This window comes from Microcebus murinus, chromosome X, assembly GCF_040939455.1.
Source record: "Microcebus murinus isolate Inina chromosome X, M.murinus_Inina_mat1.0, whole genome shotgun sequence".
Classification (NCBI taxonomy): Eukaryota; Metazoa; Chordata; class Mammalia; order Primates; family Cheirogaleidae; genus Microcebus; species Microcebus murinus.
Window position 1 is genome coordinate 4,220,099 of NC_134136.1, and position 27,429 is coordinate 4,247,527.

At 36.2% G+C, this 27,429-nt stretch overlaps 1 protein-coding gene across 1 annotated transcript in view; it reads left to right on the forward strand.

Moving 5' to 3' along the window:
* EDA (ectodysplasin A) overlaps positions 1-27,429 on the forward strand; it is a 325,596-nt gene that overhangs the window by 287,080 nt on the left and 11,087 nt on the right. The window contains exon 3 of the mRNA XM_012736250.3: positions 26,489-26,512. Coding sequence (XP_012591704.1) covers positions 26,489-26,512 — 24 coding nt within the window. The remainder of the gene's footprint in view (positions 1-26,488; positions 26,513-27,429) is intronic.

Here is a 27,429-nt window from a genome sequence, read left to right on the forward strand (position 1 = left end):
CTTTGGTGGGATAATGAAAAATGTTCTATAATTGATTATAGTATTCACACAACTCTAAAAATTATTGAATTATACATATTAAATGGGTCAATTATATGATATGTGAATTATATCTCAATAAAGCTGTTATCAAAAAAGTAATGATGAGGATTATAAATGACCTAAATGGAAGTAAGTTTTCTGTGTTTTACTTGAAGAGCTAAGTCATCTATACCAGTAGGCTGTGACCAATTATGTATGTACTATAATACCTAGCAGAACCACTAAGAACTACTAAGAAAACTATACTGAGTGAAATACTCACAACATAAATAAAGGTGGGATTCCTCAAAATTGTTCAAATTACCCACAGGAAGGCAGGAAAGAGAAAACAGGAGAAACAGGAAATAAACAGAAAATAAAACATAAAATGACAGACTTAAGTGCTAACAGATCAATAATTACACTAAATATAAATGGTCTAAATACACCAATTAAAAGATAAAGTGGATTATAAAATATTACCCAACTATATATGCTGTCTACAAATAATTCATTTCAAGAAAAACAATAGGTTGAAAGTAAGAATGGAAAAATATATACCACGCAGAAGTTAATGAAAAAGAAGCAAAAGTGGTTACATAAATATCAGATAAAGTAGAATTTCAAGCAAAGAAAATTACTAGAGACAGAAAGGGGCATTACATAATGGTAAAATAGCATAATCCAAATGTGTATGTACCAAAAAACAGAGCCTCAAAATATATTAAACAAGGAAGAAATAGACAAATCCACAAATATAGTTGGGAACTTCAACAACTCACAGAAACTGATAGAATTACTAGGAAGAAAATCAGCAAGGATATAGAACTGAACAATACAATGAGCCCACTGGAATGAAAAAAAAAAAAAAATATATATATATATATATATATATATTACACACACACACAATTCCCAACAACAGCAGAATGCACTTTTTTTTTCAAGCATCCATGGAACAATTACCAAGATAAATCATATCCTGGGCCATATAACAAACCTTATCAAATTTAAGAGAATTTAAATAATACAGAGTATGTTTCTGATCATAATGGAATTAAACTAGCAATCAATAGCAGAAAAGCAACAGGAAACTCTATAAACACTTAGAAATTAAAGAGCATGTCTCAAAATAATCCATAAGCCTAAGAGGAAGTCTCAATGGAAATTTAAAACAAAAAAACATAGAACTGAATGTAATATAAATATCCCCTAAAAGGAATCTCCAAGCCCATATTGTTTTCCTGCAAAAATCCACCAAATACTTTAAAAATTAACAGAAATTTTACACAATCTCTTCCAGAAAATAGAAAGGGAACATTTCCCAGCTTATTTTATGAGTCCAGTATTTGCCTGATACCAAAACCAAATAAAACAGCACAAAAAAGAAAAACCAACGACCAAGATCTCTCATCAAATTAAATGCAAAAATTGTCATCAAAATATTAGCAAATTAAATCTCACAATATATAAAACAACTATATACCATGACAAAGTGGGATTTAGTCCAACCAACTCAAGGCTAGTTCAACATTTGGATACCAATAAATTTAGCCCCACATATCAACAAGCTAACGAAGAAAAATCATATGATCACATCAACTGAAGCTAAAAAATACATTTGACAAAATCCAATTCCCATTTTGGTACAAACAAACCCTCAGAAAACTAGGAATAAAGGAGAACTTCCTCACATTGATCAAAAACATCTACCAAAAAAAAAACTATAACATCATACTTAATGGTGAAAATACTGAATACTTTCCTCCTAAGACTGGAACTCTTATTTGACATAATAGTAGAAGTGCTAGCCACTGCACTATGGTAAGAAAAAGAAATAAAAGGCATATTGATCAGAAAGAAGAAGTAAAACTATTACTATTTGCAAATGATAAAATTGTCTGTAGAAAACCTCAAGAAATCTACCCAAAACATACCCTTCTAGAACTAATACATGAGTTAAGCAAAGTCATGGGATATAAAATCAAAACGTGAAAATCAAAGTGCTATATACACTTGTCATATTCAAAATGAGTTTCTTGCAGACAGCTGTAGGGTCATGTTTTTAAATCCACTCTGCCAATCTCTGTCTTTTCATTGGTGGAATAGGCAATTTATATTTAAGGTAATAACTGATGCATTAGGGCTTAAATCTGCCAAATTTAAAAAAAAAATTGTTCTGATTTTTGTTTCTCTGTTTTCTTTTTTGGCTTTCCTATAGGGTACTTAAACATTTTTTAGAATTCCATTTTAATAGTGCTTTTGAATATATCTTGTTGTATAGATTGTTTAGTGGTTCATCTAGGTATTATATGTACAGCAGGTCCTTGAATAATGTCTTTTCATTCTATATCATTCCATTATAATGTTGATTAAGAAAAAATTGATTCCCAGCTGGGAGCAATGTCTGCGTGAAGTTTGCACATACTCTCCATATCTGCATGGGTTTTTTCCAGGTACTCCAGTTTCTTCTCACATCCCAAAGATGTGTACATTATGTTAATTGGAGGATCAAAATTGACCCAGTGTAAATGAGTGTAGATGTGTGCATGAGTGTAACCTGTGATGGAATGGTCCCTTGTCTGGGGTTAGTTCTTAGTTCCCGCCTTGTGCCCTGAGCTACCAGGGTAAGGTCCAACCACCCACAAGCCTGAACTAGAATAACTGAGTAAACAATTATCTTGTTTTTATTAATCTTTCTTCAATGTACATATAGCTCACATTCATTTCAATGTTTAATGTTAGAAGTCTTTCGGCCTTTATTTAGAAAGTTGGTGATGTTTTTGTGACCAGAAATATGCCATGGGAACTTAACTCTTGTGTATATCAGTTAGCCTATAGTAAAATTGGCTTGGCTATTCATCCTTTTCCTTAAAGTCACAGTTTCCAAGAACCTATTGACAACATTAAGTGAGGATTTATTGTATATAACTTATCAGTCTAAAGGTGTCAACATTTTACTGGTTTGCATAGACTGTAGAAACCTTACCTCTCTTTAAATCCCTTTACTCTCTCCACCCCCTGTTTATAATTGTCTTAAATATTCCTCTACATACATTGTGAACCACACAAGACAGTGATATAACTTTGACTTAATTGGTAGACATAATTCAGAAAAAAGAGGAGAAAGTCTATTGTATTTACTTATATTTTTACTCTTTTCGTTGTCCTTTCTTTCCTGATCATCCAAGATTCCTTCTTTATCATTCGCTTTCTCTTTTAGAACTTCCTTTAGCTATTATTTTAGGTTAGGTCTGCTGGTGATTGATTCTCTTAGTTTTCCTTTAATTCCTGAATGATATTTTTTACTGGGTATAGGATTCAGGGTTTGACAAGTCTTTTCTTTTAGCACTTGAAAAATGTTGTGTCATTTCTTTTATGGCCTTCCTTGTTTCTCATGAGAAAATGTGCTGCCATTTGAATTTTTTTTCCCCTATAGGTTTGATTTTTCTCTGACTGTATTCAAGGTTTTTTCTTTGTCTTTAGTTTCCAAAAGTTTAATTATGATGTGACTGATATTGAGCCCATCAACTGAGCTTTTTATTTTGGTTTTTATTTTTCACTTCTAATGTTTCCATATGGTTCTTTTTTATCTTTGATTTTTTAATCTTGGAAAGTCCTTTATTTTTCACATTTTTTATTTCAGACTATTATGGGTACAAATATTTTTGATTACATGAATTGCCTTTGTACAATTTGAATCAAAGTTATAAGTGTGTCTATCACCAGATAGTGTGCATTGTACTCATTAGGTGTGAATTTACCCATCCCCTCCTTTCCTGCCACCTGCACCTGTTTGATTTTCTCCAGTACCATCCAGGTTGTTACAAAAGGTTCACCATTTTTTTTATGGCCGAGTAGTATATATATACCACATTTTAGTAATCCACTCATGTACTGATGGGCACTTGGGTTGATTACACATCTTTGTGACTGTGAATTGTGCTGCAGCAAACATTCAAGTGCAACTGTCTTTTTGATAAAATGACTTTTTTTTTCCTTTGGAGAAATACCCAACAATGAGATTGCTGGATCAAATGGTAGGTCTACTTTTAGTTCTTTGAGGTGTCTCCATATTACTTGCCATCAAGGTTATACTAGTTTGCAGTCCCACCAGCAGTGTATGAGTGTTCTCTCTGCATCCACATCAGCAGTTTGGGACTTTTTGATAAAATCCATTCTCACTAGAGTTAGGTGATATCTCATTGTGGTTTTGATTTGCATTTCCCTGATGATTAGAGACATGGAGCATTTTTTCATATGATTCTTGTTCATTAGCCTATCTTCTTTTGAAAAGCTGCTGTTCATGTCTTTTGTCCACTTTTTAATAGGGTTGTTTGATTTTTTTTCCTTGCTGATTTGCTTGAGTTCTTTGCAGATTCTGGTTATTAGCCCTTTATCAAATGTATAGCATGTAAATATTTCCTCCCATTCTGTAGGCTGTCTATTCACTCTATTGATTGTTTCCTTGGCTGTGCAGAAGCTTTTTAATTTGATCAGATCCCATTTATTTCTTTTTTGTTATTGTTGCTGTGATTGCTTTGGGGTCTTCATAAATTCTTTGCCTCAGCCAATGTCTATAAGAGTTTTTCCAACATTTTCTTCTAGAATTCTTATAGTTTGATGCCTTAGGTTTAAGTCTGTTATCCATCGTGAATTAATTTTGGTGAGTGGTGAGAAGTGAGGATCCTGTTTCGGTCTTCAACATGTGGCTACCCAGTTTTCCCAGCACCATTGATTGAATAGAGATTCTTTTCCTCAGTGTATGTTTTTGTCTGCTTTGTCAAATATCAGATGGCAATATGAGGATGGTTTTGTATCTGAGTTCTCTGTTGTGATCCATTGGTCTATGTCTCTGTTCTTATGTCAGTACCATGCTATTTTGGTTACTGTAGCCTTATAGTATAGTTTGAAATCTGGCAAAATGTGGCTCCCTTATCTTTGATTTCTTTGTGGAGACATTCTATTCTTTGTGAGGCTTTCTCTATTTTTTATTTGTTTCAAGTTTTTTCATGATTATTCACTGAAGTATTCTTATGATGGCTACTTTAAAAATATTTATCATATAATCCTGTCATTTCTGTCATCTCATTGTTGGTTTCTGCTGATTATCTTTTTTCATTCAGTTTGAGATATTCTTGGTTCTTGGTATGATGAATGATTTTTTGACTGAAACCTCCACATTTTTGTAGTTTGTGTTAAGGTGCTGGATCTTAAGCTTCTGCTTTAGCTAAAGCTTTTTGTGACACTTCTCTGGTAGGAGAAGAGGGAGTTGCCATCTCATTATTGCCAGGTAGAGGTAGAAGTGCAGGTCCCACACTTGGTCTCCTTTGACACCTGAGTGAGAAGGGACTTCTCATTACTGCTGGGCAAGGGTGGGAGGTCCAACTATCTGTAATTAGCTACCAGTAACTAGACTAGTTTCAGCTACCAATAACTAGACTGAAGTCTAGTTGCCTGCTGAGGGGCATGAAAATCTCAGCTCTCTACTTGGTCTTATCTGACACCACATCAGCAGGGTATTGGTATACCTTGTTATAGCATCATGAGGATAGAATTCTAGGCCCCCAACTCAGCCTTCACTGGTGTGGGTGGGGTGGGGCCATAGGTTTTTTTCTGTAGTGTTTGGCTACAATAAAGAAGTTATTGTCTAAAAGTTTTCTCTCATTCCTGGTTAGTCCTTTCATGGTCCTTCGGCTTAAGATAGCAGGATTTTGTTAGGATTTTTTAAAAATCTGCTCCTGTTGGTGTTTCTAGGTTGCTGGCTTTTCATTTCTTCATTTCTTTATAGTATTGTATCAATTGATTTCATTTTTTCATTCACAGTGTGATTTTCCTGGTTCTTGCTATCTTGGGATATATGGAACAAAAAGAAAACCTGGAGAACTTATTACCCTGTTGTTCCTTGGGTCTCAGTGGTCAGTTCATTTTTTCTCTGAGGGTTCCAGGGTCAGTCCATTTTCTCTCTGTTGTTCAGATACTCAATCTGTCTTCAAGCTCATTGTTTCAATCTTCTGTCATCTCACTCTACATTTGAGCCCATTTAACAAATGTTTTATTTTGGTTATTTTAAATTTTAGTTATATAATTTCTATTTTATTATTTTTTATAACTTCTTTTTTGGATTTCTACTTTTTCATTAGTTTCAAGGGAATTTGTAATTAATTGGTAAAGTGATTTTATAGTACCTATTTTAAAACCTGTGTCACAATTCACAATTGCAAAGATGTGGAAACAAACCAAATGCCCATCGATATATGAGTGGATTAATAAAATGTGGTATATGTATACCATGGAGTACTATTCAGCTATAAGAAACAATGGTGATATAGCACCTCTTATATTTTCCTGGATAGAGCTGGAACCCATTCTACTACGTGAAGTATCCTAAGAATGGAAAAATAAGCACCACATGTACTCACCAGCAAATTGGTTTCATTGATCAACACCTAAGTACACATATAGGAATAACATTTATCGGGTGTTGGGCAGATGGAAGGGTGGAAGAGGGGATTGGTATATACATACATAATGAGTGCGATGCACACCGTCTGGGGGATGGACACACTTGAAGCTCTGACTCAGAGAGGGGCGGAGGGAAGGGCAATATATGTAACCTAAACATTTGTACCCCCATAATATGCTGAAATAAGAAAAAGGGCAAAAAAAAAACCTGTGTCAGATAGTTCTAACAATCTGATTCATCCCATTATTGTATCAGTTGATTTACTTTTTTCATTCACTATGTGATTTTCCTTCACTTTTGTCATTCACTATGTGGTTCTTGTTATCATGAGTGATTTATTTTATTGTATCCTGGACATTTTGAATATTATATTAGGAGACTCTCAACTCTACTGAAATCTTCTATTTTAACAGTTTATAGGTATAGCATGTCAGTTATGCCCTTACTTTTGTGGGCTATAAATCCATTGACAATTTAGTATTCTGAGCACTGCTACTATTCTATTCTGCTTCATGCCCTGGCTCTACTTGAGCTCCTGCTTGATTCCTGCTGGTACTACCTATTAGGGACAGAAGGTGTTTCCATGGGCCACCCAGTATCACTAGATGGAAGGTCAGGAATACTAGGCCTACAAGACAAGGAGCATTTTCTCTTGACTATTCTCCAGCCACCTGAGCTGATGGGCTTTCCACTCCATTTCTACTGGTACTTGCAGAGGAAGAAATTACCTAATTGGGCTCCCCTCTGCTTCTGGGTAGAGGGACAGCAGACACAAATTCTGTATTAATATTTGCCACCAAGTGGAGGTTCAGGAATTTCTGAGCCTGGTTCACCTTCTGCCACTCATTGGATGGCCAGGAGCTACCAGGCCTAGGTTGCCTTCTTCCATTGGGTAAAGGTCTGGCAGATGCCTAGCCTGTATTATCTTCTGCTGCTGGGTGGAGGGTCAGGAGCCACTGGGTCTGAGTAGAGGGTTGGGAGACACCTGGCCAGCTGGAACTGCTGGTACAAGAGAAGGGTCCTGCCTGCCACCTACTGGTGTGGGGCAGAGGATGAGTTGGCCTGCCCAGGTTCTAGTGTTGCAGTTAATTTGAGAAGATCAGGTGCCCCTGCCATTGGGTAAGTTTCACTGCTAAGCCCTTGTTAGGCTTCCCTTTTTCTGATCCTTTAGCTAAAGATAGCAGGATTTTTTTCTATTTTTGTCCATGTGTGTTGGTGATATTAGGTTGCAGGCCTCTCGAGCACCCAGTTTAGGATATCTGAGTGATAGAAAGAAAACGCAGAGAACCCACCCCCATGTAGTTACTAAAGTCATGATATCCCTAGGCAGTCCACCTTCTCCTTTCTACTTTTCAAAGTTCTTTTATGATTGTTGAATTATTTCAAGGGTCATTAGTTGTACTTAGAGAGGAGGAGCCATCTTATCCCAGAACCAGAAGCCTAAGTTACATATATATTTTAAATTGTAATAAATGGTATCATATTGCCTTTTTTGAGACAGAGTCTCACTCTGTTGCCCAGGCTAGAGTGCCGTGGCGTCAGCCTAGCTCACAGCAACTTCAAACTCCTGGACTCAAAGTGATCCTACTGCCTCAGCCTCCTGAGTAGCTGGGACTACAGGCATGCGCCACCACACCCAGCTAATTTTTTTCTATATATTTTTAGTTGGCCAATTAATTTATTTCTATTTATAGTAGAGATGAGGTCTCGCTCTTGCTCAGGCTGGTTTTGAACTCCTGACCTTGAGCAATCCACCCGCCTTGGCCTCCCAGAGTGCTAGGATTACAGGCATGAGCCACCACGCACAACCAATGTTTCTTCAGTTTCCTTTTTTCACACAATATCATGTTTTTGAGATTCATTCATTTCAGTAATGGTAGATATATAGTTCATTCATTTTACATAATGTAGAGTTTGTGTTGTGTGAATATGCCACAAGTTATTTATTCATTCTCCTGTTGATAGACAAGGTTTCCATTCCTCTATATTACAAATAATGCTGCAGTAAATGATCTCATACATGTCTCCTTGTGCACATGTGTGAGAATTTATCTGGGTCTATATCCAGAGTGAAATTGCTAGATCCTAAGATACACACAGCATCAACTTTATTAGATATTACCAAAGTGCTCTTCAAAATTGTACCAATTTATACTCTTGACAACAATGCATGAGATGTTTCATTTTGTCACATCTTCACCAAAACTTGCGTTGATATAGTCAACTTTTTTCAGCTTTTCCCGTTTAAGTCTGCTTTTGTATCTTGTTTAAGAAATCTTTCCCTATGCTAAGGTCATAAAGATATTCTTCAATATTTACTTCTAAAACTTTTAAAATATTTTTTCTCCAATGTAATTATTTAGTCTGCATCTATAATTAATTTTGTGTATGGTCTGATAAAGGAATGTTATTCTACATTTCCCAATATGGATAGCCAATTGTCCCAACACCATTCATTGAAGAGTCCTTTCTTTCTCCCACTTATCTCTAGTGCCACTTCAATCATATTTCACATTCCCATATGTGTCTAGGTTAACTCTGAAGTTTAAAAATAACCCCCCAAAATGAGAGTGAGGTTAAGTAAAATATTGAGTTTAAAGTGAGAAACATTTTATTACAAGTTCCCCAAATAGAACCTTAACCTTAAACCAACTTTCTACTAGTAAAGGAACTTTGAGGGTCAGGGATAGAGATTAATACTAATTAAGTACCTGTTAACATTCATTAAGCACCTATGATGTATCAGATACTGCCAGGCAATTTACTGTTAGGCTCATTTCATTTATCCCTTACAACTTTGAGAAAGAGATGGTATTATTCCCATTTTACAGGTAAGAATACCAAATCTTTGAAAAGTTAAGTTGCCTAGGGCCACACAGCAGGATGGATAGAGCTCAAACCCAGATCTGTCTAATTCTAAAGAGCTTGGTTTTGCCACTCTACTACACTACCCTCCAAGGAAAGCTGACAGCCCTGAACTGAGGAAGATATGATTTGCTCATTAGGAGTAGAGCATATGTGGCAAGTAGAACAGTGTCTTGAATGACCAAATGTTCTCAGAATGACTGCTTTGCTTGTTCGCACCCCTGACTAGAGCAAAGCACCAGCCTAAGATGAGCTCCTACTTCCTCTCCCATCCCCTTCCAGTTTACTTATATCCCTGTCCCATACTTCCCAACTTAGGGTATATAATTTAGTTGTCAAAGACCCTCCTGCTAAGCTGTAGGTAGCATTGGGGAGAAAAAGTAATCAAAGGGTGGTTAAGGGAGGGCTAAATAATTTTTTCTTAGCATTTTTTAAAGGAATTGATTTCACACATTAAAGGCACCAAATGTACTGATGTGATATCGGTCCTTGCATGATTTTATCATATTGCCACATTGCATATTGACTTCTTATTGACCTTTCATTTTCCCTCCTTGAATCCAATGCTCATTGCTGCCCAAGACGGTCTTAAAGAAGTTATAATACGTGGCAAAAGCAAGAAATTTGGCATCAGATAGCCTAAATTTGAGTCCTGACTCTGCCTTTGGCTGAGGCATCCTACCTAGACAAGTGATCTTCTCTTCCTTGAGCTTTAGGCTTCTTCTCTGTAAAATTCATAGTCTTCTGTTTCTATTGACTAAGACTTTTCAAAGAAAACCCTTAAAATTACTAGCATTTTAAAATGCAGTAGGTGGTTTAATTTAATAGGGTTTGCTTCTGAGGACTCACTAAAAGTTACTGTGAGGATTTAATGACATAATAATTGCAAATTCACTTTGTAAAATGCTGTGCAAAGGGAGGTGGCACTGTTCTTACTCATCTGCTGTTTTTTATAATAATTTCTGTTCTTGTTATATCTATACCAACAGCACTCTGCTAGATGACTCTAATGCAGTAATCCTAATGCCATTGTTCTCAAATTCATAAGAATCACCCACGACTTGCTTTGTAAATACAGATTTCCTGGCTTTACCCTCAGATTTTATTTAGTAGATCTTAGATGAGGGCCATAAATCTGTATTTTTAAAATCCTCTCCAGACAATTCTTTAAACACAGCCAGATATGGGATTCATATTGCCTGAAATACTTAGCACCATATATACGAAGAATAATTTCTTGACCCTGAATGGGATTCAGTGTTAAAGCACCTTACAATATAAGGTTGCAACCCAGCCTTCCCTAATGTTCCAAATTTTTACCCATCCTAGGTCACAGGGCACCTGGCCACATGATCTCTTAACATTCCCTTCTACTTCTGTGATTCCAGCTGCATCATGAGTCCTTAGAAGCAAAGCCTGGAAAATTAAACCAGCAATTATTGGCTTTTAGAATGCTAGTGATTTTAAGGGTTTTATTTGAAAAGTCTTAGTCAATAGGAAAAGAAGTCTATGAATGACACCAAAATATTTAGCTGTCTATTGAAATTTCTTTACAGTATCAAATAAAATGGGAACAGATGCAAGTAGACCAGAGCTTGGTTAGTAGGTAACAGATTTATTGGACTTGCTCGTTTTAAAAATTAAGGTTATAAACAACATATGTCAAAAATCCTACAAAACTGCTCTGGAAATCATCTTCCTGGAAAGCCAAAATCCCTGCTAATGTTCTGAATTTGCTTTTCAGAACTGAAAATTGACATGGTGTACATCTGCAGCACTGTTTGAAACAATGCTTCCTTGAAACAGAGCTTACTCTGCGTGGGTGTGCATTCAGTAGCTACCCCAAAGTTTCAAACACCTGGTCTCTTCCCAGAATGTAATCCATCCAATCCCTAGAGAGAAGACTGCTTCTCTATTTACAAATACAGGTGGTGTTGCTATGAGTTAGTTTTCTAGAAGTTTTCGCATATAGCTCATGATTTTCAAGCAACAGGAAGTCATCTAAGAGTGAAATCATCAGGTCTTCAGTCTATCCTGAAGGATAGAAACTTAAGGAGAATCTCAATTGGCTCTTTTTCTTTTTACTGTCACATATGCAGGTCTCCTGTTGAATCTCTCTGGTCCACTGTTCCCTCTAATGAAGTCATGTTCTGTGCTCAGGGCAGTAATATCCTCAGAAGCAGATGTCTCCCATAAAGCATGACCTCATTCTTTGGAATGGGAAGAGCCAGCAGTAGACTGTTGGAGTAATGGGGGGGGGGGCTTGGTTTAAAAATAGTTTTCTTAAATAATATGTTCAACTTTTTTATAAATTTCTATAAAAAGGAACATCTAGTTGCTTTGCTTTTTTGTTAACTGCATTTCTCACTTCCAGAAGAAGCAACCACTAGGCCAGAAGGAACAGAGTCCTCACAGAGAAGATACTTCATCCAGTTGTTTGCATAGATGGGTGAAACTTGGGATCTTCCAGATGCTAAATCTAGGCTGTATATCAGACCCCACTGAATCACAGCCTAGATTTCAACAAGCATTCTTATAATAGCCCTGGAGCTTAGAGGAAATAAACTGAAGTGCCCAAGGAAAGTTACTGACCCAGATGCTCCCAGCAAATTAGGCAAGTGGGAACATTGCTAGAGAAGGAAAGGGTAAAGGAAAAGGGTAGACCAATTTAGGATGCAGTTTGAAGCCATTCCAAACTTGCTCAGGAGATGGGCTTTCCAGGCTATTCTTGTTCCTTTAAGAAAGTAGATGTAACACAGTTCCTAAACACAGACTTCTCAGATTATTAGTAATAACCAAGATACATGACATCCTGCACTCTCTGACACCCTATAACTAGGCCTTTCAGTCACAGTCCACATGTTGTAGTGTCCTCCTCACTTCTGTTTATGTCTATGCAGAAGGTAAGTACTGCAAGGAAAAAAGCTCCAAAAAGCTAATTTCTTAAAGATGGAAGGCAAAGACCTTTCCATAAACAGGATCACAAGGAAATATAATAAGGTACTAACCATCTGAACTCAGGACCTGCAATTTGTACATTCATGTCCTAGGAATTTAACACCTTTTTCTGATAATTCTTAGTAAAATAGAAATAAAAGGACATCCTTTAATATGATGAAGAATATCTTGGCCTAATAAATAGCATAGTGCTTAATGGTAAATATTATTAGTGGCATTCTTGACAAAATCAGCAGTAAGACAAGGATGCTCATTATAACTGCTGTTTCAACATTATTCTTGAAGTTCTTACCAATACAATAAGATAAGAAACTAAAATAAGAGGTATAACTGTTGGGGAATTATATAACCAATCATTATTTACAGCTATGATTCTAATAGCTAGAAAATCTAAGACAATTGATTTAAAAGATTTAAATAGAGATCACCAAGGTGACCAGGTCTTACATTGTCTGTTCCCTGTAGTACAAATACAGCAACTAGCATATCTTGTGTTCAAACAACATTTATGAGTTGAATATAATTAAAAGAGTTAACTAGAAAAAAAAAAACTTTCTACAGGCAGTTAAATCCTTCAAGTCCATTTCAGAATTTTGCTGTGCCTTGAGATCATCATTCTGAACTGTAATTCATATTAGATAAAAATGGGATTGGCTCTTTCTAAACCAAAATATTGAGCAGCACCTCCATCCTATAGCAGGCACTAGTGTAAATGACTGGAATACACAGAAACTGAATATCAGAAATCCCCAGTTCCCCAGTTTGTCTCATCATAAGAGAAATCCAGTGTAACTCAGTATAAACTCCATGCCTGATTAAGGGCATGCACAACAATACAATAGCCAACCATCTTTAGCTGTTCTGGGACCCAGTCTAGAGCCATGGTTCATATGTGTGGTTCTCAATGTAACCGCTGTTTCTGGTTTGGTTGGCCAGCTGCCATGGCTGCACTCCTCCCCAGTGAATGAATGGGAGCCAGAGGACCACCCACCCTCCCTTAGCAAGGTTGGCAAAATTACTTCTGGGAACAGCAGATGATGCTAGCCATCTGGGCTCCTTCAGTCTATTGATGGGGTTAACCTGCCCATAAGAAGATAACGTAGTTCTGATTTATGTCATGTCCCAAAAGTAGATGATCTCTGGCTCCTGTGTTCTGCTAGAAAAGAAGAAGGTTAGGATGATACATTGCCAGTGTAACCTTTAACATGTTTCATGAATTAACACATCTCAACTACTAAAGCAATCCGCTTGATTCATGTGCATACTGCATAAAATAATTCCTTACATTTGCTTAGCACTTCACACTTTCCCAAAATGTTTTTGTTTCTATCATCTCACTAATCCCAAGAGCTGGAGACTGAATACCCTGGGTCTTTCTTACCCTTGGGCTTATTTTGAACCGAAGTGAAGGAGAATGGTGATCCTATTAACAGAAATGAAGGAGCTGGCACTCAGGGCTTGCGCTAGAGCAGTGGTTCTCAACTTTGATCACACCTTAGAATCACCTGAGCAGCTTTTTAAAATTCTCATGCACAGGCTTGATGCCACACCAGGTGGATCAGAATCCCTAAGGGTGGGGTCCAGGCATTGAGAGTTGTTGAAACTCCCCAGGTGATTCCAATGTGTAGCCAGATTTGAAAACCACTAACTTAGACGATAAATTCAATCTGAGGCATGTGAGTTCCAGGTAATAGGAATTCAAGTGGCAACGTCACAGTGGTAATCGGAGATATGTGCTGTGATGCAGGGAGTATCTTTCTCCATAAAGGTTGAAGTCCTGGAATGAAATGTACTCATGAGAGAGTGTGTAGATAAAGAAAAGCAGGGGCCCAAAGAGTAACTTTTGGTGTTCATAGTGTTAAGATTTCCATCTCTGTTAACTTAGTTTTCTTTAAAAGGCCACATGGTTTCATAATAATAATAAAAAAAACATGCATAACAAATCTGAGGCCTTTGTGGAAGGAACTGTGCATGTATCTAAAGAGATCAATGGGTCTAATTTATTTAGACTTTAATGAAACATCTAGCTGAAGTTCTGCAGTAAAGGTTATTATGCTTTAAGTTGTGTTATCATGAACTGTGGAATTAGAGGGGCCATCCTATGAAGAAGGAAGGCTTCAAGGCAGGGATAAAAGGGAGTGATAAATGTACATCTTGCTAGGTTGGGAAGCATAAACAATAGAGTTTCTGTAATAGGTGTTTCTGGTTTTACTTTACATTTTTATATATGGTCTAGGTGTAAAGAGTTTGCAGTGAAATTTCTAAGTTTCCAGATGACAAATCATTTAGTCCAAACACCAAAGTTCTTTCTCTTACTAACTGTGTGAACCCTGACAAGTTAGTTAACCCCTAATTCTGTTTCTTCAACTTTAAGATAATGGAATTGGATGTAAATATCTCAGCTAGAGATTCTATAGATTAGCTTAGCTCAGCTCTCCATGTCTACAATGAAAACAACACATAATCAAGTTCTTTGGTTGATTAGAGCAATGTTAGAGAGTGACGATTACGGGGTCAAGGACCAGAGAAAGCAATTGTTATACAGAATTATTCACTATACGGAGTTCATTGTAACCAGATTGGCAAAGCACTGTTTCTGCCAGCCATCTGCTGGAACATAAAAATAGCTTTGTTATACAGGACTGTCCTTTATAATTGGATTTAACCTGTGCCACAGATTTCTTCCACAATAAATTTATAAATCTCTTATATAGCATTTTAGAGCTGAGGTTCATAAAATTTTAGAGTAAGAGGTCACCTAGTCCATACCTATATTTGGCAGGAAGAGAAAGAAATGCAAACAGGTAAAGTGATTCACCCAAAGTCAGATAGCAAATAAGTCATAGAGCTGTACCTCTGAACAACTACTCCAGTTCTCTTCTCCTTACGCTCAGTTCCCAAAGCAATCAGAAATATAGTCATTTGAGTCCTCAGGCCAGACCTATTTTGAAGCTGTTTTTGCAGCCCTGTCAGGTAGGTATGTGGTTTGATAATGATGGTGATGAAAAATGAATGTGATGATTATAGCTGCTATTTGTTGAGTGCCTATATGTGCTAGATATTATGCTAAGTACTGTGCATTATCTTATTTAATCTTCCTGACATCCCTTTTGAGGTAGATATTATTGTCTCAATTTTCATAAATGAAAAATCTGATTCAGAGAGGCAAAGTACCATGCCCAAAGTCACGTAGCTACTGAATGTTACAACTAGAATTCAAACTCAGTACTGAAAGGATAACAAAACTCATGCTCTTTCCACAACCCTGGTGTTTCCCAGACAGTATAACCTAGAACATTAAGTCAACAAGATATAGATATTTCTAGAAAAAAGTTTCTGTGGTCAAATGAGTTTGGGAAATGCTGCATATCATATCCCTTTTGGGAGAGTCACATTTCTCATTAATATGTTAAGAGATCTGAGAAGTCTTCAATGAAGAAATCTATTTTTCCTTTTCCTTAATCATGTGTTTCCCAAACTCTTTTTGACCAAGGAGCCCTTTTGCCAAGAACATCTGTTAATATCACACAGGACTCTCATGCTCTCTAGAACACAGTGTGAAAAACACTACATTAGACCACACAACCTTCCATTCATCTTTCTGATCCTGTTCAGAAACTGTTGCTCTTAGGCCTGGTTCTTTTCATCCTAACCATTAAAGCAACCAAAGAGTCAGTGTTGCAGAATACTTCTTGAGCAAGAACACATGCTTGTAACTTTGGGAACATTTTTGGTAACATGAAGAAACCTATACTTCATGGAACTTTGAGGGACCATTAAGGTTCTGAAATGTTACCAGTTGGTATGACTGTTTTAAGTACTGCCTTAACCATAGTAATACTTTTGTGTCTTTCCCAAACCAAGCCAGAATTGATCAAGAAAATTTCACAGCTGATCATAACTTAAGTTTGTGGAGGCTGAAGCCCCAGAGGTGGGCCCCTGTTGTGAGGACTAGAGAAGAAATCCTTGGATGAGGAATGCAAGACTTCTTATATCAAAAATACTTGATATCGGGATAGGGTTGGTGGGATGGGAATCAATTTGCACAACCCTACCTTTTCTTGTCTTTTTGCATGCTTAGAACAGATGTTAGAACTGTAATCTGGGTTCTGAACACGGGCATTCTATGTGGTTCTCACTCTTCTTTGAAGCTAATGGCTTTCATCTTCTAAAAATATATCGAGCTTGCCACATGTATTTGTGCATTCCCTATGTTTACAGTTCTAATGGTGTGGGATAGAAAATGAAATACACTCTTAAGATGCCAAGATTTGAAGATACTGTATTGAAGGTTGGTTTTCTTTTTTTTTTTTTTTGAGACAGAGTCTCACTTTGTTGTCCAGGCTAGAGTGAGTGCCGTGGCGTCAGCCTAGCTCACAGCAACCTCAATCTCCTGGGCTTGAGTGATCCTTCTGCCTCAGCCTCCCGAGTAGCTGGGACTACAGGCATGCGCCACCATGCCCGGCTAATTTTTTTATATATATATCAGTTGGCCAATTAATTTCTTTCTATTTATAGTAGAGACGGGGTCTCGCTCTTGCTCAGGCTGGTTTTGAACTCCTGACCTCGAGCAATCCGCCCGCCTCGGCCTCCCAAGAGCTAGGATTACAGGCGTGAGCCACAGCGCCCGGCCTGGTTTTCTTTTTTTTAAGAAAAAATGTCTAGTCCTATACCTACCCAGCTGCCAGCCATTGCCTTTACTTTTACTTTTTTCTTTATTCCTTTATTAACTGATACTAACTGATATTAACTGAAGAAATATTGGCCATGTCCAGTTCTCTGGTGTTGCTCTCAACATAAAAGGAGAAAGACATGAAAGCTGGGAGCCTACTACCTGTATAACCAAAGGACAAATAAAATTAAATTAACATTTATTGAGTACCTATTCTATGTACATCACTCTTACTTACTTAGGCCATAAAACAACTCTATAAATTGATAGAATTATGCCCATTTTACAAATGGGCAGTTTTTGAAACTATTATTGTTGATATTATTAGCATGACTGTGATTCAATGGAAGGTACAATGAGCTTAGAATCAGAAGAATCTTGGTTCACATCCAGGTTTACCACTTCCTTCAGTCACTCATTTGTTCATTCAACAAACATTTTATTGAGCACGTACTATAAAAGAAATGCTTTAGGAGCTGTATATACAGAGATGAATAATGCATGACCCTTGCCCTCAAGGAGTTAACAATCTAGTAAGTAGAACAATCACATAATCAGAAAATTATACTTTGATAAGTACAGTGGTAATGTTATAGAACACAGAGGAATTGATGTATGAGACAAGTCTTAAAGGCTGAGTAGGCACTGAGAGAAAGCAGGACTGGAGAAGTGCACTGCAGGCAGAGGGAATGGCATGAAGAAAGAGACAGAGGCAAGTGGTGTGTGGATGGGAGTACAGTAGATACAGAGCCAGGGCTTAGAGATCCATGTTGAACTACATGCAGTGTGGCATTGCTTTTAAACTAGTGGATGTTTTATAAGTTTATTTGTATAATCATAGACTATTTTTAGAGCAGCTTTGGTTTACAGAAATATTGAACAGGAAAAAAGAGTTCCCATATCCTCTCTCTCTTCCCATCCTTGGCAATCACTGATCTTTCTACTGTCTGTATAGTTTTTCCTTTTCCAGAATGTCATCAGAATTGTACAATATATAGCCTTTCCAGACTTGCTTCTTTCAGGTGGCAATATGCATTTAGGTGTCCTCTGTATCTTTTTGTAGCTTGATAGCTCTTTTCTTTTTAGTGCTAAAAAATAGTCCATCGTATGGATGTCCACAGTTTGTTTATTCATTCATTTATTAAATAATATCTTAGTTGCTTCCAATTTTTGGCAATTATGAATAAAGCTGCTATGGACATTTGTATTCAGGTTTTTGTATAAACATATGTTTTCAACAAATGTGGGTGAATACCTAGGAGTGTGATTCTGGGTCGTGTGGTAAGACTATGTTTAGCTTTCTAAGAAACTGTCAAACTGTCTTCCAAAGTTGCTGTACCATTTTGCAATCCCACCAGCAATAAATGAGAGTTCCTGTTGCTCCATGTCCTCTCCAGAATTTAGTATTGTCAGTGTTTTGGATTTTAGCCATTCTAAGAGGTGTATGGTGCTATATCACTGTTTTAAATTGCAATTCCCTCACAACAAATGGTGTCAAGCATCTTTTCATATGCTTATTTGCTATCTGTATATCTTCTTTGGTGAGGTGTCAGATTTTTTGCCCATTTCTTAATTAGATTATTTTGTCCCTGATTATTCAGTTTTCTGTTCAGACCTTGGCCCATTTCTTAACTGGGTTGTTTCCTCATTGTTGCATCTTAAGAGTTCTTTATATTTTGAATAAAAGTCCTTTATCAGATAAATGTTTTGTAAATATTTTCTCCCTATTTGTGGCTTGTCTTTTGATTCACTTGACAGTGCCTTTCTTAGAGAAGAAGCTTAAATTTTAATGAAGCCTAAATTATCAATTTTTTTCTTTCATAGATTGTGCTTTTATTGTTCTATCTAAAAACTCATTGCTAAACACAAGGTCACCTAGATTTCTCCTATGTTATCTTCTAAGAATTTCATAGTTTTATGTTTTGCATTTGAGTCTATGATCCATTTTGAGTTAATATTTTTCAGAGGTGTCTAGATTCAATTTTTTCATATGGATGTCCAGTTATTCCAGCATCATTTGTTGAAAAAAATTATCTTTTCTCTATTGGATTGCCTTTGTTTGTTTGTCAAAGATTTGTTGACTATTTGTGTAGATCTATTTCTGGGCTCTCTGTTCTGTTGCATTAATTTGTGTGTCTATTATTTCATCAATCCACTGTCTTAATTACTGTTGCTTTATAGTAAGTCTTGAATCAAGTAGTGTCAGTTCTCCAACTTTGTTCTTATCTTTAATATCATACTGACTATTGTGGGTCTTTTGCCTTTCTATATAAACTTTAGCATCAGTTTGTTGATATTCCTAAAGTAACTTGCTGTAATGTTTATTGAGATTGCATTGAATTTATAGACCAAGTTGGGAAGAAGTGATATTTTAACAAGATACAGTCTTCCTATCCATGAATATGGAATATCCTTCCATTTATTTAGATATTTATTTTCTTTTATCAGAGTTCTATAGTTTTCCTCATAGATATTCATATTTTGTTAGATATATGCCTAAGTATTTCTCTTTTTATACAAATGTAAATACTGTTGGTTTTTATTTCAAATTCCAGTTGTTAATTGTTGGTATATAGGAAAGCAATTGACTTTTATATATTAGGCTTATATCCTACAACCTTATTATAATTGCTACTTAGTTCCAGAAGTTTTTTGTTGATTCTTTGGGATTTTCAACATAGACAATCATGTCATCTTTGAACAAAAACAGTTGTATCCCTTCCTTCCCATTTCTTACCTTATTGTATTAGCTAGGACTTCCAGTCTGATGTTGAATAGGAATGGTGAGAGGGGACATCCTTGCCATATTCCCAATCTTAAAGGGAAAGCATCTAGTTTCTCACCATTAAACTAACTGTAGGCTTTTGTAGATGTTCTTTATCAAATTGAGAAAGTGCCCTTTGATTCCCAATTTGATGAGCATTTTTAACACGAAGGAATGTTGGATTTTGTCAAATGCTTTTTCTGCATCTATTGACATAATCATATGATTTTTCTTCTTTAGCCTTGTTATGAATGATGGATTAAATTTATTGATTTTTGAATGTTGAGCCAGCCTTGCATACCAGGAAAAAATCCCATTTGGTTGTAGTATACAATTCTTATAATACATTGTTGGATTTTATTACCTAATATTTTATTGAAGATTTTTGCATCTATGTTCAAGAGCGATATCAGTCTGTACTTTTCCTTTCTTATTAATATAATGTATTTGTCTGCTTTGGGTGTTACGGTAATGCTGGCCTCATAGAATGAGGTAGGAAGTGTTCCTTCTGTTTCTATTTTCTGAAATAGACTGTAGTGAATTGATATAATTTTTTTTTCTTAAATATTTGGTAAAATTCACCAGCAAAACCATCAGAGCCTGGTGCCTTCTGATTTGGAGGTTATTAATTATTGATTCAATTTCTTTAATAGATAATGGCCTATTCAGATTACCTATTTCTCCTTGTGTGAGTTTTGGTAGATTGTATCTTTCAATAAGTTTTCTCATTTCAGTTATCAAATTCATGAGCACAGAGTTATTCATCACATTCTTTTATTATCCTTTTAACATCCATGGAATCAGTAGTGATAGCCCCTCTTTCACTTCTGATATTAGTAATCTGTGTCATCTCTCTCTTTTCCTTGGTTAGTCTGGGTAAAGTTTTATTAATTTTATTGATCTCTTCAAATAACCAGCTTTTGGTTTCATTGGTTTTCTCTATTGTTTTTCTGCTCTCGATTTCATTTCTGCTCTGATTTTTATTATTTCTTTTCTTCTGCTTACTTTGGATTTAATTTGTTGTTCTTTTGATAGTTTCCTAAAGTGGAAGCTTGGATATTGATTTTAAATATTTCTCCTATTCTAATATATGCATGCAACACTATAAATTTCCCTCTCAGCATTACTTGTGCTGCATCCCACAAATTTTGGTAGGTTTTATTTGAATTCTCATTTAGTCCAAAATATTTTTAAATTTCCTTTAAGACTTTTTCTTTGACCATGTATTATTCAGTGTTGTTTAATCTTGAAGTAGTTGGGGATTTTCCAGCTATCTTTCTGTTATTAATTTCTAGTTCAATTCCATTGTTATGTGAGAATATGCTTTGTGTGATATCTATTTTGAACGTGTTAAGGTGTGTGTTATGAAACAAAATGTGGCCTATATTGGTCAGTGTTCCATGTGAACTTGAGAAGAATGTGTATCCTGTTGTTGTTAGATACTATTCTATAAATATTAGTTAGATATAGTTGATTGATGGTATTATTCAGCTCAACTATATACTCACTGATTTTCTGCCTGGTAGATCTGAAAATTACTGAAGATATATTGAAGTCTCCAACTGTAATAGTGGATTCATCTATTTCTGCTTAAAATTCTATCAGTCTTTGCCTCATGTATTTTGATGCTCTGTTGTTTGATATATACATATTAAGGATTGTTATGTCTTCTTGGAGTATTGACCCTTTATACCATTATGTAATACCCTTCTTTATCACTGATCATTTTCCTTGCTCTAAAGTCTGCTTTGTCTGAAATTAATAAACCTACTCCAGCTTTCTTTTGATTAGTGTTAGCATAGTATATCTTTCTCTATCCCTAATCTACTTGTGTCTTTATATTTAAAGTGGATTTCTTATAGACAACATATAGTTGAGTCTTGTTTTTTTATCCACTCTAACAATCTTTGTCTTTTAACTAGTGAATGTAGAGCATTCACATTTAAAGTGATTGTTGTTATAGTTGGATTAATATGTACCATATTTGTAATAGTTTTCTATTCATTGCCACTTTTCTTTGTTTCTTTTTTGGGTTTCTGTTCTTTTTCTGCCTTCTCTGGTTTTAATCAAGCATTCATATGACTCTGTTTTCTCTTTTCTCAGTTATACTTCTTTTTTAAGGAAATTTTAGTGGTTGTCCTACAATTTGAAATATACATTTACAACTAATCCAAGTCCACTTTGAAATAACACTATACCACTCACAGGTAGTGTAAGTACCTTAAAGCAGAGTATGCCCAATTCATCCCTCCTAGCCCTTATTATAACATTACTGTAATTTGTTTCACATATCCGTAAGCTATAATCATGGGATACATTTTTGCTATTATTATTTTGAACAAACTGTTATCTTTTAAAGCAATTAAGAATATTTTACCTTCATTTATTTGTTCTCTAAGCTTGTTCTCTTTCTATCTTTATGTAGATCCAATTTTCTGACCTATATCATTTTCTTTCTCTGAAGAAAGAAACTTATGTTAACTTCTGTTAACATTTCTTAAAAGACAGGTCTAGTAGCAACAAATTTCCTCAATCTTGGTTTGTCTGAGAAAGTCTTTATTTATCTTTCAGTTTTGAAGGATAATTTCACTGGATACAGAATTCTAGCTTGCTGGTTTTATATCATTGATCCTCATCAGAACCCGAGGCCTTGAATAGAGACAAAGCATATAGTATTCCCTAATTTAGCCGATGAAGAACCATAGGAAAAGTCACTTGACCTATGGTCATTTTGTGGTTGGGTCAAAGCTAGAATCTGGGTGGTCCTGCTGTTGGCCTCCACAGAACTGGTTCTATTATAAGATCCTCTTTACTTAATCAAAACCTATCTGATCTCAATCTTACTCCCATCAAAGCAATCCCAAGTACTGCACAGCTATATTTCACACCCTGATGCATTTGTGGTTTGTGCCTGCAGAAAGTAGGATGGTTACAAATATGGAAAATTGGAATGCTACAGAAATGTAGCTTGTTACCATAGAAACAGACATGTAACAGTGGTGGTACTCTGAGTAGGTATGAGTAAAGTTCTGAGGTATCTAAAGAAAATAAATCAGGCCGGGCGCTGTGGCTCACGCCTGTAATCCTAGCTCTTGGGAGGCCGAGGCGGGCGGATTGCTCAAGGTCAGGAGTTCAAAACCAGCCTGAGCAAGAGCGAGACCCCGTCTCTACTATAAATAGAAAGAAATTAATTGGCCAACTGATATATATATAAAAAAAAAAAAATTAGCCGGGCATGGTGGCACATGCCTGTAGTCCCAGCTACTCGGGAGGCTGAGGCAGGAGGATCGCTTGAGCCCAGGAGTTTGAGGTTGCTGTGAGCTAGGCTGACGCCATGGCACTCACTCTAGCCTGGACAACAAAGTGAGACTCTGTCTCAAAAAAAAATAAAAAAAATAAAAAAATAAAAAAAAAAAAAAGAAAATAAATCAATGTATCTAAAATATAGGACTCAGCAGGGGTTACTGCTTTTGTTCTAGGTCAGGATGCTCACTTCTAATATGGGATAGCTCTAGCTCCCTGACATTTTCTCTCTGGAAGCTAGAAAACTACAATGGCCTCACGCAAAAGCAATGGGCATGACAGATACAGAGCCAGAGCTTAGAGATCCATGTTGAAACTCATAAGAATTATTTGCTGGCCATGGTAAGCTATGTTGGAACAAGAAGGAACTCCTATACTGCTGAGATGATGTATTAATTAGCACTTGTGGGAAATGTAATATAATCTAATAATAATCTTGTGTATACTTTTGCATCCTCATTTTTCCCAAAGGATATACCAAATGTCTACTAAGCAGAAACTCTCTGAGAGGCCTTCTCTGACCCAAGATGAAGTGTAAGAAAAGACTTTGAGTCCCTGTTTCTCTCAATACTCTTCATACCATGGCCATTTTAGGGAAAAAATAAAAATTTTAGTTAGCTCGTTACCTCACACTGTATACCAAAATCTATATCAGATTAATTACAGATTTAAAAATAAAAATGAAACCATAACAAAACTAGAGAAAAATATGAAGAGTTACCTGTATAAATTACAATAGGGAGGGCCTAAGCATGACACTGAAGGCAGTAATCATATAGAAAAGATTATTAGATTTAACTACATATAAGGAAAGCCTTTCACACCCTTTGACCCAATCCTACCATTTCTAATGATACATCCTGAAAAAAACCTTTAGAAAAATGTATATATGTAAAAACATTAACTATAGCATTGTTTATAATAGTGGAAAACTGGAAACAACCTAAATGTCCATCAAAGATGATTAATTAAATACTGGTACATCCGTATTAAGAATTACAATGCAAAAACATAGTTATTGACATAGAAAAAGGTTATGAAACATTTTAATTTGATCTCGTTTTGAAAAGTACATATTTATATGCATAGATTTCTAGACATGCATAAAATGTTAATAACAGTTATTAGTAGGTACATTAATAACTATTTTTCCTTTTGCTTCTCTTTTTTATGTATGGATGTATGCAAACATTTATATACATGTGACAACTAGGTATACCTTGTATAAAAATAAAAATGAAGCTTAAAAATATAAAAAACTTCCCTTTCTCTCTTTTCATTTGTGGATTTAGATCAAACTTTCTCCAGGAAGTTTTTTTCCCCTTAACTAGCCAGTATAGTTTCTGAAGTCCCTTCTCCTTAGTATTTTCCTATCCACCTGTAAATTCTTTAAGGATAGAACTGTGTTTCTTTATTTACTATGCTACCTTCCATAGATGGCTCAGTCAGGACTGGTTGGCTGATGATGGTCTGATTTCCTCAAAACCTGCTTTGAAGTCTGATGTAGCAGTATTTACTCTTAACCAGCTGAAATGGTCAAAAACGTGGCACACTTTGGTTATGAGGGCAGGGTTGTTACAATGGCTGTCTTCCTACTGCTCTTCCAGGCTGTGGTGACTAACTGGCTGGCTGGTAGCTGGCTGGTGGGACTAGGCCCTTTCTGTGTAAATCTTTTCCCAAACAGCTTTCTTATTCAAGGAGGAGGCCCTTCTCAGGTTGAGTTGCTGCCTCTTAATAGAATCTCTTTAGCTGTGCTTCCCTGCCAGAACCTCCACACACACACATTTCGCAAGAACTCTCAGTGCAGTTAAAAAACGTAAAGGATAGGTTGGGCTCGGTGGCTCATGTCTGTAATCCTAGCACTCTGGGAGGCCGAGGCAGGAGGATAGCTCAATGTCAGGAGTTCGAAACCAGCCTGAGCAAGAGTGAGACCCTGCCTCTACTGAAAATAGAAAGAAATTAATTGGCCAACTAAAAATATATAGAAAATATTAGCCAGGCATGGTGGCATGTGCCTGTAGTCCCAGCTACTCAGGAGGCTGAGGCAGAAGGATTGCTTGAGCCCAGGAGTTTGAGGTTGCTGCGAGCTAGGCTGACGCCACGGCACTCTAACCTGGGCAACAGAGTGAGACTCTGTCTCAAAAAAAAAAACAAACAAACATCAAAAACATAAAGGATGGGTAGCAAAGAAAGACGACAAGGGACTGGAAGGAGAGAAAAAACGGATAAGAGAATGGAGATTCATGATCTTAAGTGCAACAGCTTGCCCCAACCTAAAATATCCCCTGTATATAATAATACCAATTGTTGCACATGAAATTGCTTTACCAGAAAAGTCTGTGCAGACATTGGTTTTTCAAGGGACCTGTGCAAGCTCTGATGGCCACTTTGGCAGCCCTCTGGGTTATAGATTTTACTGACCTCTAGTAGGGCCTGCTCTTGTAGGTAGCGATCATTCCAGGCTTGTTGCAAGGATCAAATAAGATGATAGATGGGAATATGTTTTATAAACTATAAGATAATATACAAATGCTTGGTGTTCTTTTTGTAAGCTCTTGAGTGCACTGACAGTGGTTTAATGTTGTATAATAGTGTCTCCATGGGAATTTGAAACAGATTTTAAATGCCTGTATCTAGACAAAGTCAAATCCATCTACAGAATGAAGAGAATTAAATCCTTAGAAAGGAAAAAATGACTGGGAGAGACCTAAACTATGTGTATCTGGGGAGTTGTTGTCACCTAACTATATTAGAAAATCCTTGGGTTTTCTAAGTGCCCTCAATTGATTAGAATTGTCTTCTTTAGAAGTAATTGCCAAGAAAATGCTTGTGATTTCACTGTCGGTGAAACTGATGACATTTCTTTATAGTATCCGTTAACTTATGGTAAATTACAATGGGAATGCATGTGACCCCCACATGAGCATATTATGGTCACACTGTTTTACTAACTAATAAATCATGATAAGGAAGTGACTAAAAAGTAAACTGCTACCCTGCTCTTTCTTTGAAAACAACCTTGTTTACCTTCCAGCTTCAACATGCGAGACTTCATCTCAGATCCTCACCTGAATGCATGACTCTTCAACCTCAGGACTTGCAGGATTAGTGGAATGCCGTCCTAAGGTTGTTGAGTTGTGCGTTTCTGGGCATTTCATCTCTATGGAGAAGCACCTATTCCCTTATCCCAAAGACTAAGGCTAAAAGATTTTTCTCCCCAGGGAAGAATCTTTCTTGTACCTTTCACAGCCCCAACAGTCAGAAGACAGACTGGGGAGGTTTGATATTTGGGAGATACCTTGCCAAAACCATAACCCTTGGCTGTAGGACTCCCTCAAATGTGCAGTGTCTTGGGGGTCCCTCCTAGTGACAGTCTTAGAAAATCAATATTTTCTGTTAATTTCCAGTGACTTAATTTTCTATTTTCTTTTTCTAATAGGTCCAGTGAAAAACAAGAAAAAGGGTAAGTTAGGGTCCTGACTTTTTTATTTTTTTTTTTTTATTTTTTTTTTTTTTTTGCTAACTACAGTGAAAATGAACTGACTTTTTTAAATTGCTACCATCCCATGTCTTTTCTAAAATTAGAAGAAAAAAATCAGAAAAGTAGGATTTTCGTATTACGTTCTTTCAATATTGGTTGTCTGTTATTTTATTCAATCATATGTGATCTTGAGTATTATAGTTTCTAAAAAGAACATGAAATTGTTCTTCAATGATGATTCATAAAAGATAGAATTGCTTCTCTGCAGCATATAAAAATTGTTTTTGTTTTTCTTTCCTGCTCCCTCTTCTGTATGATTCAGTGTACATCTCTTTCCTTCATTCTTCCTTACTCTTTCCCCCTTTTTTTTACCTTGTTTTCCTCCTTTATCAAATGAGTGATCAAATATGAGACAACTTCTAGAAGCTAGGTATGCTGCCCATTGAAAGATACCAGTATCCTATTTCTTGGCCTAAAAGCTTTCCCTATTCAATTTCTCAGATAGTCAGGGAAGGTATTTCTTGCTTTAGGGGATTTAATATCATTTTCTCTGAGATGAAAAAACTAGACTGGAGTATAACCATGATCTTTTAGTCTTTTCAAAGAAGCAGCTTCTAGTTGGGAAGTTCCATCGTGCTGCTGTTGGGTCAGTAAGTCCCCAGTATACTTGTGATGGGACTGGCCCAAGAGCTTGTACAAGTGCTCACCTACTTGAAAAGGAGAATCCAAAGACAGAACAGTCTTCAAAGATGGGATCAGACAACATGGTCTACTCCTTAGGACTAAAAGAACCAACTATGAAACCAGTTGAATTACCTATAGTACCTATTATCTCTGGGTTCTGACATTGGAGGAAGATAGTAAAGTAAAACTAATGATTTTTTCATTAAGATGCTTTA